The 13,849-nt window shown below is 44.8% G+C and overlaps 1 protein-coding gene across 1 annotated transcript in view; it reads right to left on the reverse strand.

Moving 5' to 3' along the window:
• pcsk7 (proprotein convertase subtilisin/kexin type 7) overlaps nt 1-13,849 on the reverse strand; it is a 132,522-nt gene that overhangs the window by 115,249 nt on the left and 3,424 nt on the right. Inside the window, exon 2 of the mRNA XM_055660607.1 lies at nt 138-710. Within this exon, the coding sequence (XP_055516582.1) occupies nt 138-698 (561 nt within the window). The 5' untranslated portion in view covers nt 699-710. The remainder of the gene's footprint in view (nt 1-137; nt 711-13,849) is intronic.

Raw genomic sequence — 13,849 nt, forward strand, 5'->3', positions numbered from 1 at the left:
TCGGGAGAGCTCTTGGAATGAACTGGTACCGTGGGACAGGGCTTTAAGGCAGCAACTCTACCGCTGTGCCACCGTGACATCTGGCATTCCTCGGTCCATTGACCCAGTAGTTCTAAGTAGAGCAGAAAGCCACTTACCAGGTGCCACTGGAATGGGTACTTCGGGTCATTGAAATGGAGACTCCGTTTGGAGCGCTTGAGCAGCTTTTGTTCGGAATGCCACCGCACACTGTCATGTTGGGCAAGCAAGGCCTCAATGGAAGTACGGATCCTCAGTACTGTCTCCTCCTCCAGGCCACTGTGGTTACATCGATGCGGCGGGAGAGCAAAGAGGTAATGTCCAGCCAATTCCCCAATCTGCCCCCGGTTCTCGAGATCAGCAAACTCTGCGAGTTCATCTGCAAGCCGATCGAGTGACAAGGCCTTCCTGGTGCCAGAGTCATTTCCCAGTGATAAATGAACTGCCCAGGTGAAGGTTCCCCTTTCTACAACCGATCCCGCATTTCCGCCATTGTCCATTTCATTGCCAGCTCCAGCTCGACGATCAGATGCTGAAGTCCCAATGTTCAAGGCTCTGGCAAGTCCAACGTGTGCAACCACCGGTGACAAGATGGGCACCACTGAGAGGCTCAAGAGGGTTGGCAGTAGGACCTCCATCGTTACTCTCCATGGTGACACACTCCACTTCAGACGCTGCATCAGATCTAATCACTGCAATGAAAAGCAAATAAACCATGAGCACGGTGATGCAGTGGTAGAGTTGCTGCCTTGAGACTCCCGACAACAGACGCTGTCTGTACGGAGTTTGCATGTTCTCCCTGTGACCCTGTGGGTTTTCTCTGGGTGCTCTGGTTTCCTCCCACACCCCAAAGACAAGCAGGTTTGTAGGTGGTGGAGGAAGGAACTGCAGATGCTGGTTTAAATCGAAGAAAGACACAAAGTGCTGGAGTAGAAACATAGAAAATAGGTGCAGGAGGAGGCCATTCGGCCCCTTCGAGCCAGCGCCGCCATTCATTGCGATCATGGCTGATCGATCCCCAATCAATAACCCGCGCTTGCCTTCTCCCCATATCCCTTGATTCCACTAGCCCCTAGAGCTCTATTTAACTCTCCCTTAAATCCATCCAGTGAGTTGGCCTCCACTGCCCTCTGTGGCAGGGAATTCCACAAATTCACAACTCTCTGGGTGAAAATTTTTTTTCTCACTTCAGTCTTAAATGACCTCCCCTTTATTCCAAGACTGTGGCTCCTGGTTCTGAACTCGCCCAATTATGGCGGATCTATCTCTCCCATCCGAACTTCCTCCTTCACCCCCATTAGTGGGGGTGAAGGAGGAAGGAAGAGCTGCGAAGTGAGAAAATGAGGTATTTCCTCGCCTCAAGCTTCCCCCACACCCCACACCCTTGTGTCGAAGTGTGAAGAAGGGTTCTGACCAGAAACATCACTGATCCTTTTTCTCCAGAGATGCTGCCTGACCCATTGAGTTACTTAGAATAAAGGGGAGGCCATTTAAGGTGAGAAAAAACTTTTTCACCCAGAGAGTTGTCACTCCAGCATCTACAGACCTTTGTTTCTACTTCCTCTAGTTCTTGATTCCCCAACCCTGGGAAAGAGACTGTGCATTCACCCAATCTACTCCCCTTATGAGTTTTACACACCTTTATAGGACCCCCCCCCCCCTCCCCCTCCCCCCCAGCCGCATGCACTCCAAGGAATAAAGCCCTACCCTGCCCAATCTCTCCCTGTAGGTCAGGTCCTCGAGTCCTGGCAATATGTTGGGAGAGGATGAGCAGTGGAACCAGGGCCTGTGCCAGGGCCTCATGCATCATGCCAGTGTTGACCACAGACAAATATTGACCACCTTACCAGCAGGAATTCCCCAGGTTTATACTCCAGGATTAAATGCGACTGGATATTTGGCCTCCTTAGACTATATTGCTTTACTCTGGGAATAGGATGTCACCAGGGATAAATTACCATAGTCCAGAAGCCTGGAGCATTGATCCAGAGTTCAGTTTTAATCCATTGCAACAACTGGGAAATTGACACTCACATAATTTAGACTGGAAAGATAGCTGGCATTGTTAATGGTAACAAAGAATTTTACTGCATAGGCAGTAAAATCCCCAATAATTCACCAGTGTTTATCAGGGAAGTGTGTTGACTATCGCTATTCAGACTGGCCCGTGCATGACTCGTTTTATCAATGGTGCTTCTATTGTCACATGTGCGAGTATAAATGCACAGTGAAATTCTTACAAACAGTCCAGTGGAGTATTGCCAAACTTAAGCACATCCCCGATTCGCAAATTATACAGAAATACTCTACTGATCCCGCGTGCAAGAAGCACCATGTTTTGACTCCATTTTCAAAGTCCAGTCCATACACTGTAGGTGTTATGAGCGGTGCCCCTTCTAGGCAAGGCCCAGGCTGCTGCGGGCCTCCAGCCATCGCCTTCCTTGTAGGTATGGGTCGACCTGCGGACCGACGTCCCGCTCCTCCACCGTCCACCTTTGTTCCACAGGGGTATCTGGTGACAAGGCAGGAACGGGGTACTGATTGGGGATGATCAGCCATGATCACATTGAATGGGCGGTGCTAGCTCAAAGGGCCGAATGGCCTACTCCTGCACCTATTGTCTATTGTCTCCCGCAGCCGACCACGAGGGTGCAGTAGGCCAGACACCGGTTCCTTCTCCTCTCCAATTCTTCTTCAGTAATGGCAAGTTATGAATCAGAGTACCAATGTTGCCATGTCAGATTTTTCATACGTATGCCTCATTAATATATTTATTAAATTTCCATGTTTCCCTCCCCATAACCAGTTTAGCAGGAAGTGCCTTGTACCCAACAGTTGTTTATTATCACGTATACCAAGGTAAAATTAAATTCTTTAATTTGCATACAGAGTAGTAACATTATTGCTGTACTCAAGTACAAACTTGCACTAAGTAGAGAATGCATAGAAACAGCCCAATAAGTCCACATGCAAGAGTCACCAGGGTTTGGCATCATATTCAAAGTCTGTAAAATGACGCCATTAAATGAAGCCACAAAGGCCCAACTAATTGGCTCCATTTTACAGCTGGAACTAGTCGCACTGAGAAGTTTAGAAACCCTAGGTCGACAAAAATGCTGGAGAAACTCAGAGTGCAAGGCAGCATTTTTGTTTACCTTCGATTGTTCCAGCATCTGCAGTCCTTTCCTAAACAATTTAGAAACCCTAGTTGGATTAGGACACTGCATCGTCCTTCCCCATGTTTCGGTATCTGGATGAACCAAGCATCTAAACAAGGAGATTAAAAAAGACACCTCTGACGATGCTGCACCTGGATGGCGGTCAGGTCTTACTCTGAAGTCTCTGAACTGTTTCGTGCGATCATGATCTCCCAACACAAGACGTTTTGCGTACACGCAGATAATGTCCCCCCTTTCTCTGTACGAAGAACTACCATGTATTTTTGCCAGGGACAGTGAAAATTGAAATGGAGTCAGACGCAGACAGATTTGGCCCCAGGATTTAATTTTCAAAAGGCCTTAAAGAATTGATACGTAAAGTGTTAGGAGAAGATATTCCAGAGGATCTGAAGGCAACGTCGGAACAATTAAAACCTGGGGTGAGCAATAGTCTGGAACTGTAGCAAAACATATCTGAGAACACTAGGATTATTACTCTACACTAAGTTCACGACATCAATACTTTCATCATTCCATTTGGCCCCTAGTGCCTGACTCATGGCCTGACTCTTTATTGAGGAATTGTTACCGTCAGCAAGGTCTCACATCATCAACCCAACCCTTCTATTGTTTTACTTTCAGCAAATTCCAAAATCAAAAATCACCACATACTCAACGTTTAATTTCAGTGCGAAGATTTTTCTCAAGAGATCAAGCAGATACAAAATTTGCCTCCATCCCAACAAGAGAATAATCATTTGAACCAAATCTTAGATTTAGGTTTATTATTGTCAAGTGTACGGAGGTAGAGTGGAAAGCTTTGTTTTGCATGCTATCCAATTGGGTCAGATAATACTCTCTATAAATACAATCAAGTCAAACTCAGGGGTGGAAGATTGCAACCTTCATGTGGTCCGCCCTGTTTCGACTAATGCAATCAACTCGAGGTGCACAAACGGAAGATGAAATAGAACAAGTTGTCCAACAAATTTAGGCTGTGCACGCCACACGAAAGAAGAAGTCAAACACAAAAGAAGAAGAAGGTACACAAAAAAGCTGGAGAAACTCAGCGGGTGCAGCAGCATCTATGGAGCGAAGGAAATAGGCAACGTTTCGGCCCGAAACGTTGCCTATTTCCTTCGCTCCATAGATGCTGCTGCACCCGCTGAGTTTCTCCAGCTTTTTTGTGTACCTTCGATTCTCCAGCATCTGCAGTTCCTTCTTAAACACGAAAGAAGAAGAAGTCCACGCTGTATCGCTAAACTAAAGTATCATACGCCAGTACATAGAACTCCTCCTCTCATACACAGACCTCCTCCACAGGTACATCAACAAGTTCCAAGAAACTCAACAGGTCATCAAGAGTCAATTTAATTGTCATTTGGACCCCTGGAGGTCCAAACGAAATGCCGTTTCTGCAGCCATACATTACACATGTGTGTACATTGCAAAGTTTATATTTAAAGTTAGCCAGTAACAGCGGGAGATCCTTCATCCCAGAAGTTAGAGTTGAGGGAGCAAAGCATCGCGAAAAAGTTTCCCATTAGACACAGCCCCTTAGTTGCTCTGCATTCTTTGGTTTTAGCACTATCATGATCTAGGTTACTTCAGATAACTGTTAGTTTGGTGGCAAAAACAGGAAAGCAGACTATTATCTAAATGGTGGCCAATTGGGAAAAGGGGGAGATGCAGCGAGACCTGGGGTGTCATGGTACACCAGTCATTGAAGGTAGGCATGCAGGTGCAGCAGGCAGTAAAGAAAGCGAATGGTATGTTAGCTTTCATTGCAAAAGGATTTGAGTATAGGAGAGCAGAGGTGGTTCTACTGCAGTTGTACAGGGTCTTGGTGAGACCACACCTGGAGTATTGCGTACAGTTTTGGTCTCCAAATCTGAGGAAGGACATTATTGCCATAGAGGGAGTGCAGAGACGGTTCACCAGACTGATTCCTGGGATGTCAGGACTGTCTTATGAAGAAAGACTGGATAGACTTGGTTTATACTCTCTAGAATTTAGAAGATTGAGAGGGGATCTTATAGAAACTTACAAAATTCTTAAGGGGTTGGACAGGCTAGATGCAGGAAGAATGTTCCCGATGTTAGGGAAGTCCAGGACAAGGGGTCACAGCTTAAGGATAAAGGGGAAATCCTTTAAAACCGAGATGAGAAGAACTTTTTTTTCACGCAGAGAGTGGTGAATCTCTGGAACTCTCTGCCACAGAGGGTAGTTGAGGCCAGTTCATTGGCTATATTTAAGAGGGAGTTAGATGTGGCCCTTGTGGCTAAGGGGATCAGGGGGTATGGAGAGAAGGCAGGTACGGGATACTGAGTTGGATGATCAGCCATGATCATATTGAATGGCGGTGCAGGCTCGAAGGGCCGAATGGCCTACTCCTGCACCTAATTTCTATGTTTCTATGTTCTATGTTTCTATGTTTATTATACATTTATTATTCTTGTGGTTGTATTTTACGTGCCAGTAAAGGGCCTGTCTCACTTGGCGATATTTTCGGCGTCATATCAGGGTCGCCAAAAGATTTTGAACATTTCAAAATCCAGCGACAAAAAAAAGTTGCGACGCTCGAAAAAACACAGCGCGTCATACGACATCACGCAGCGTTACGGCACGGCGTTTCGGTGGCCGGATACGTCAGTCAATGATGCTGGCTGATGCTGAAAAAAATCGCCAAGTGGAACAGGCCCCTTCAGAATATTATCTTCCCAGTTCATGTCCAGTGGATAGGACAAAGCAGCACTTTTGAACTCTTGAAATAATGGTGAGATAGAGGGGAACATAAAAGACAAGAGAGATCTGTTGACATACCGTTCCTATCTGTAGCACGACTTGCCTGATGCAATATGCTGGTTTCAGCAAGAGTGCAGCTTACACCAACTCCTCGGGTTAAGCAAACCTTGGATGAACATGAAGACAACATGCATTACCCAAACTACTGCGTGACAGATTGTTGTCGACCTTGGCTGGTGATGCTTCCAATTTGACAGCAATACCAACTAACTAATTCCAGAGAATGCAGAGGTTGGAATCTTGAGTGATATACAAAGTGCTGGAGGAAGTCAGCAGGTCGATAGAGAATAGACAATAGGTGCAGGAGTAGGCCATTCGGCCCTTCGAGTCAGCACCGCCATTCAATGTGATCATGGCTGATCAAGGATATGGGAGAAATCTTTTAGGACCGAGATGAGAAAAACATTTTTCACACAGAGAGTGGTAAATATCTGGAATTCTCTGCCACAGAAGGTAGTCGAGGCCAGTTCATTGGCTATATTTAAGAGGGAGTTAGATGTGGCCCTTGTGGCTAAAGGTATCAGGGTGTATGGAGAGAAGGCAGGTACAGGATACCGAGTTGGATGATCAGCCATGATCATATTGAATGGCGGTGCAGGCTCAAAGGGCTGAATGGCCTACTCCTGCACCTATTTTCTATGTTTCTATCCCCAATCAGTACTCCGTTCCTGCCTTCTCCCCATATCCCGCTGAGTTTCTCCAGCATTTTTGTCTACCTTCGATTTTTCCAGCATCTGCAGTTCTTTCTTAACCATTAATACGGTCAGTGTACTTTACAGCACATTTCTTGTTCTGCTTTATCTCAATATTTACTCATTATACTTTACCCACGACCTCATTTCAAAGGAATGTTTCATCTCCACAGCTCTAGCCTACACACAACAAGTTTCTAAACCCAATCACACATCCTGTCCTGCTCTATGCTAGCATTCTGTACCGATCAGTCTAGAATCTTTCACCTCACACAAAAAGTCAAAACACATAATCTGGCAAGAAGTGTCCAGACAAGTCTGCATCACCATCACGTATCACAGAAACATAGAACATAGACAATAGGTGCAGGAGTAGGCCATTCGGCCCTTTGAGCCTGCACCGCCATTCAATATGATCATGGCAGATAATCCAACTCAGTATCCTGTACCTGCCTTCTCTCCATACCCCCCCGATCCCTTTAGCCACAAGGGCCACATCTAACTCCCTCTTAAATATAGCCAATGAACTGGCCTCAACTACCTTCTGTGGCAGAGAGTTCCACAGATTCACCACTCTCTGTGTGTGAAAAAAAAAATGTTTTTCTCATCTCGGTCCTAAAAGATTTCCCCCTTATCCTTAAACTGTGACCCCTTGTTCTGGACTTCCCCAACATCAGGACCAATCTTCCTTCATCTAGCCTGTCCAAACCCTTAAGAATGTTGTAAGTTTCTATAAGATCCCCCCCCTCAATCTTCTAAATTCTAGCGAGTACAAGTCGAGTTTATCCAGTCTTTCTTCATATGAAAGTCCTGACATCCCAGGAATCAGTCTGGTGAGCCTTCTCTGCACTCCCTCTATGGCAAGAATGTATTTTCTCAGATTAGGAGACCAAAACTGTACGCAATACTCCAGGTGTGGTCTCACCAAGACCCTGGGGTCAATTAGATTCGTATAGAGAGAAGGTATATGATGATCGGCATGGATGTGTTGGGCTGAAGGGCCCATTTCTGTGTTTTATAACTATGACTAACTGCTTGGCCATTACAAGCATTTGTTAATTCCCAGGTAGTTTCAAAATTTCTACTCACCCGTATCCTTTATCTCCAGAGTTGCACTTTGCGCCTGTCTTCGGTTTACACCAGCATCTACAATTCCTTCCTGCACGTTTTGTTTGCTCGAACAGATATTCATCTGCGTAACAGTTGCCTGATAAGCTCAGTGAGGAGCATGTGGCCATGGCATGGGAAGTGTTGCGCCATTTTAAGTTGGTGATGAAAGGAAAATGTAGGTAAAAGGGAAAACCTCCAATTGTAACACAGTTTACATAACCTCCGGGTGCACAACAGCATTTTACGGCCAATTAACTTCTTTTGAAGTGTGGTCGGTTGCAGTAATATGCAGCAATGTAGCAACAAATGGCTCGTAGGGATTCAATTGTAGGTGGAGCTGAGATTTAAGGACCTGTCCCACTGTACGAGGTAATTCAAGAGTTCTCCCGAGTTCTCCCCTGATTCGAGCTTGTGTAATAGACAATAGGTGCAGGCAGTCGCGGACTGGGTCTAAAAATATTGGTTGCCAGGAGACAAAGGGGGCCCACTTGCCATCGGGCAAGCTGACACCCTGACCAGTCCACCACTGGGTGCAGGAGTAGGCCATTTGGCCCTTCGAGCCAGCACCGCCATTCAATGTGATCATGGCTGATCATCCCCAATCAGTACCCCGTTCCTGCCTTCTCCCCATATCCCCTGACTCCGCTATTTTTAAGAGCCCTATCTAGCTCTCTCTTGAAAGCATCCAAAGAGCCTGCCTCCACCGCCCTCTGAGGCAGAGTATTCCACAGACTCACCACTCTCTGTGAGAAAAAATGTTTCCTCGTCTCCGTTCGAAATGGCTTACTCCTTACTATTTCTTTTGATTGTTATTTTTGGTGTGTATTAACTTTTTTGTCAATGATTAGTGATGTACAGCACTTTGTTGCAGCTATGTTTGTTTTTAAAGTGCTCTATAAATAAAATTATTATTATTATTATTATTATTATTATTCTTAAACTGTGGCCCATTGTTCTGGACTCCCCCAACATCGGGAACATGTTTCCTGCCTCTAGCGTGTCCAAGCCCTTAACAATCTTATATGTTTCAATGTACGTAGCCGGTACTTAGGAGTTCGTGGATGTCACATAGCTGCTCGTACGAGTAACGGTAGGCACTCGGGAAATCTGGTAAACTCGTGACCTTTTTTCAACACTGTGAAAAATGTCCACAAGTAAAAAAAAATCATGATGGAAAAAAAAATTGTCACTTTTTACACGTACGAGCCCCTACGTACCCGCTACGTACATTATACAAGCTCGAATCAGGGGAGAACTCGGGAGAACTCTCAAATTACCTCGTACAGTGGGACAGGCCCTTTACAGACCACATCGGAGCCAACACATTTAAAAGACACAACTACCCAAACTGCGAACATGAGCACTGTTAGACGCTTCCAGCACAACCTCAGAGTTCAAGGACATGTTCTACCATTGGTAAAGAGCAGCGAGATCTGTGTTGATTTAGTGTTTAAGAAGGAACTGCAGATGTTTGAAAAATCGAAGGTAGACAAAAATGCTGGAGAAACTCAGCGGGTGAGGCAGCATCCATGGAGCGAAGGAATAGGTGACGTTTCTGGTCGAGACCCTTCCGGGTCTCGACCTGAAACGTCACCTATTCCTTCGCTCCATAGATGCTGCCTCACCCGCTGAGTTTCTCAAGCATTTTTGTCTACCTTTGCACAGATTTAATGATTTGTAAAGTATAATTCTGGATGAAACAGGATCAGCTGGCATACTCCGCTGCAAATACACACAACCGTTTGGCAACTTCTCAGATTTAATGCTCCTGCGTTGACATTATTCTCGCTTTTTAACCTCGTTTCAAAACATGGTAAAAAAGCGGATTGAGGGATGAGATCCAAAAAGTAAACTCCAACAGCAAAGGAAGAAGAAAGTAGGAATCTAAAGTGAGAATTGCCAGGCAGCTACACAAAATGCCCCAGAATCTTTCCACATTAAACCTCTCTGCACTCTCTTTGCTCCATCCCCCAATGCCACAACCCTCCAGTGTACAAGAATGGAAAGGGATTCAATTTTATTGTACTCTTCACCTTCATTTCACTTCCAAAAACATAACTACTAAGTGTGTCTGTATGACGACATTGCTGTAATTTAGAGAACATAACAGCCAATTTGTGCACAGTGATATCTCGCAAAACAACCAACAACCAGTGATAGAGCCAGTTATGCCTGATCCACAGAGTTACTCCAGCTTTTTGTGGCGATCTTCGGTTTAAACCAGTTCAAGTTCATATTTATTGTCACCTGCACCAATTGGTACAGTGAGATTTGAGCCATATGAATAAAAAACACAATACACGATAGTTTAACATAAACATCCACCACAGTGGAATCAACTTTTCTCACTGTGATGGAAGGTCAATAAAGTTCACTCATTCTCCTCTTTGTTCACCCGTGGTCGGGGCCATGAACCCTCCGCAGTCGCCACTACGGACGGCCCGATGCACAGGCCCTCTCGCCCCGATGATCGAAACTCCGGCATCGGAACGGAGGAACACACTCTGCGGCTTGGAGTTTCCGAAATCGGCCGCTTCTTACCGGAGACCGCGGCTTCCAAAGTCCACAGGCCCCGCTGGATGGAGCTGCAACACTGGCAAATCTCGGCAAAAGATCCCAGGACTTCGCCATGTTAAAGTCAGCGTCTGCAGTTCCATTCTACACAGAGCCATAGATCCATACTACATGGAAGCAGGCTCTTCGGCCTAACTTGTCATGTCAACTAAACGTGAATTCTGGACAGGTCTCATTTGCTTGCATTTGGCTCAAAGATGCCTTCCCATCCATAGATCTGTCCAAATGTCCTTTAAAAGCCAATTGTATCTGTTTCCATAAGCATGTTATTATCTGATGTTGATTTGAGGATATGATTTTGACCAAGCTGCCAAAAATAATGTGTTCACTCATCTTCACATGAATGCTGCAGGAATTTCAACATCTGCTTGCAAGAGTAGACAAGGTGTCTGGCAGTTCAGCACTCCCCCAATTACGGCACTAGACAGCCAGCCTGCTCTTGCCCACCAAGTCTTTTGAGTTCATAATTGAAAGGTGGCATAATTGTGGATATTGACCCTCAACCCACCATCAAATGGCAAACAGCCATCGTTACTAAGGAAACAACAAAAAGTCAACCTCAGTATGCCGAGCTAAACAACCTCAAGAAAATTAAACTCAAATTAAATTCTGCTTAGTAGAAACAAGGAACTGCAGATGCAGGTTTATACTGAAGATGGGACATGTTGGTCAGTGTGGGCAAGTTGGGCTGTAGAGCCCGTTTCAACACTGTGTGGCTCCAAATCAATGTTCAAGCATCAAAAGAAGGCCACCACAATCATTTGCACGACTCAAAATGAAACTAATTCGGCAGAATGTGGCACATATGTTGACTAGAGGGTAGCTTGTTCCAGCACTGGAAGTCACAGAGCAGAAGGACAATCAATTTACAACAGTGTTGTGTGCGACAGCTGGGTGCACAGTCTCTGTGGAAAATCACTTGGCTTTCTTACGGACAAGGAACAAAATGTCCTCTTCAATATAAAGCACTGAAAATAGCTCGTTATGCAACCAATTGCATGAGGTCCTTGTTGAGAGAACCTCCACGTATTCGCAGGCACTCAGCTCGAGCAAACCAATACAAATGCAACTTGAGCAGTTGGGTGTCAGGGGTTATGGGGGAGAAGGCAGGAGAATGGGGCTGAGAGGGAAAGGTAGATCAACCAGGATTGAATGGCGGAGTAACACTCGGTGGGCCGAATGGCCTAATTCTGTTCAAATGACTTATGAGCTTCCTCATGGTGAATTTGGCTGAAACCCAGAGTCTTAACGTAGATGATGGCAACTACAATAGCGACTACTCACGACCACCTCGTGACATGTCAAATGTATTGGAGCCCATTGAGATTCAGTCCAGAAACAGTTCCCAACCCACCTGTCACTATTGCTGATGCTTAAATTCCAATGAGCTGAACACACTGGTGTAATGTAGGTAACACAGCAGCCAATGAGCTGAATATTAGAAGATTATTATGGATATATGTTTGTATTGTATTGTGGTGGTGGGTTCTGGCTTGCTTTATTGTAGTGTAAATATTATTTTTTAAAATAAGTGAATAAATTTGATTTATTATTATTATTTTTTTAAAAAAGAGCTGAGCACACTGGTGTAATGTAGGTTACACAGCAGCCAATGGCCAACACAATGTAATGACCAAATAATTTGCGTCTTCACCAATGTTGCTGTGGGATGAATATTGGCCGGGGCTCAAGATGAAACCAAGACGCCTCCTCAAACCAACAGAACAAATATTAGTCCTTGACCAGCTCGTCACAATGTTTTGACACAGATTTAGATTTCTGCCGAATGAAAGCCAAACCAGTTCCACCTTGGACAGTATTTTGCAGAATTCTGGAAAAAACACTACACTGAACCGTTCTTCTCAAAATTCAGTTCCTCAGCAGTTTCCACCACATCAGTCACGAGCAACAAATCCATAGGCACCAACTTCTGCCAAACTCAGTTCTTTCGCATCTCAAATATCCATCAAACAGTTCCCTGCAGAGGCCGAGAATAAGCTTTGGAATGAATGCAAAACATTTTAATCAAATCACCCACTTCACCCCCTCAAGCCTCACCTGCTGATCCCACTTTAGCTTCAGTAGCCACTCAGAGCCCAAGCAATTTGTCCACAATTCTGAGAGAACATCTGAGAAGAAGTACAACTCTATCCCCTGTACAGACCACAGTAATTACAACTAGGAAAGAATTATCAAAGGGCAAATAACGCCTATGTTACCCACCCAACAGCTTGCAGAGATGATGGTCAAAAGGTGGCAAAGGCTTTTTTTTTTAAAAGACGAAAAATATCGAAGGGAAAGTAGAAAAAATGGCTTAATCCGATGCCTTTCACCAAGTCAGGATTTCTTAAAGCATTCTACATCCAATGAAGTACTTAAAATATAATCACTTATAAAGCAGGAACAGAAGACAAATTACAAACAGTGTCCGACAATGAGCTATTAAATACAACCAGATAATAAGTTTCAATGGTACACAAAAATGCTGGAGAAACTCAGCGGGTGCAGCAGCATCTGGAGCGAAGGAAATAGGCCACGTTTTGGGCCGAAACCCTTCTTCAGTCTAAAGAAGAGTTTCAGCCCGAAACGTTGCCTATTTCCTTCGCTCCATAGATGCTGCTGAGTTTCTCCAGCATTTGTGTGTACCTTCGATTTTCCAGCATCTGCAGTTCCTTCTTTAACAATAAGTTTCAATGATCTTGGATAAGTGTTAAAGAAGATTCCAAGGAGAATTCACCTGCACTTCTTTGAGATAGGGCTGTTTGCATCCAAGCAAAACAAGCAGAAACCTGGCGAAACACGTTGCTGAGACAACATGTTGAACTCCTTGGGTTCACAGGGATGTCTGGATGTATTGTGCATTCAAACCCATCAGAAATAAGAGGATAAGAGCATGGAATTTAGTTTAGTTTAATACAGTGGGAAAACAGGCCCTTCGACCCACCATGCTGACCGACGATCACCCCTGTACATTAGTTCTATCCTACATACACTAGGGACAATTTACAGAAGACAATTAACCGACAAACGTGCACATCTTTGGAATGTGGGAGGCACCCGGAGAAAGCCCACATGGTCACAGGCGGAACGAACGTGCAAACTCTGCACAGACAGTACCTGTAGTCAGGATCGAACGCGGTTCTCTGGTGCTGTGAGGCAACAACTCTACTCATGATGACATTACCTAGATCTGCTGCTTATTTTCTCAGGAACATGCTATGACATGCTGACCAAGATGCCGATCCAAGCTAATCCCATTTCCCTGCATTTGTCACATATCCATCCAAAATGTTCCTATCCATGTAATGTCCCAAATGTCTTTTAACCATCATAATCAAGAGAGCATCAAAGTATTTAATTGTCGTATGCACCAAAGCAGATCGGTGAAATCCTTACCCGCAGCGGCAATACAGGTTTCCAAACTCTGTACTCAATAGGTAAAATAATAAACAAACAAAAAAAAAGTTTAGTAAATAAAGTCCCAAATAAAAC

The sequence above is a fragment of the Leucoraja erinacea genome, chromosome 32, assembly GCF_028641065.1.
Source record: "Leucoraja erinacea ecotype New England chromosome 32, Leri_hhj_1, whole genome shotgun sequence".
NCBI classification, from domain to species: Eukaryota; Metazoa; Chordata; class Chondrichthyes; order Rajiformes; family Rajidae; genus Leucoraja; species Leucoraja erinaceus.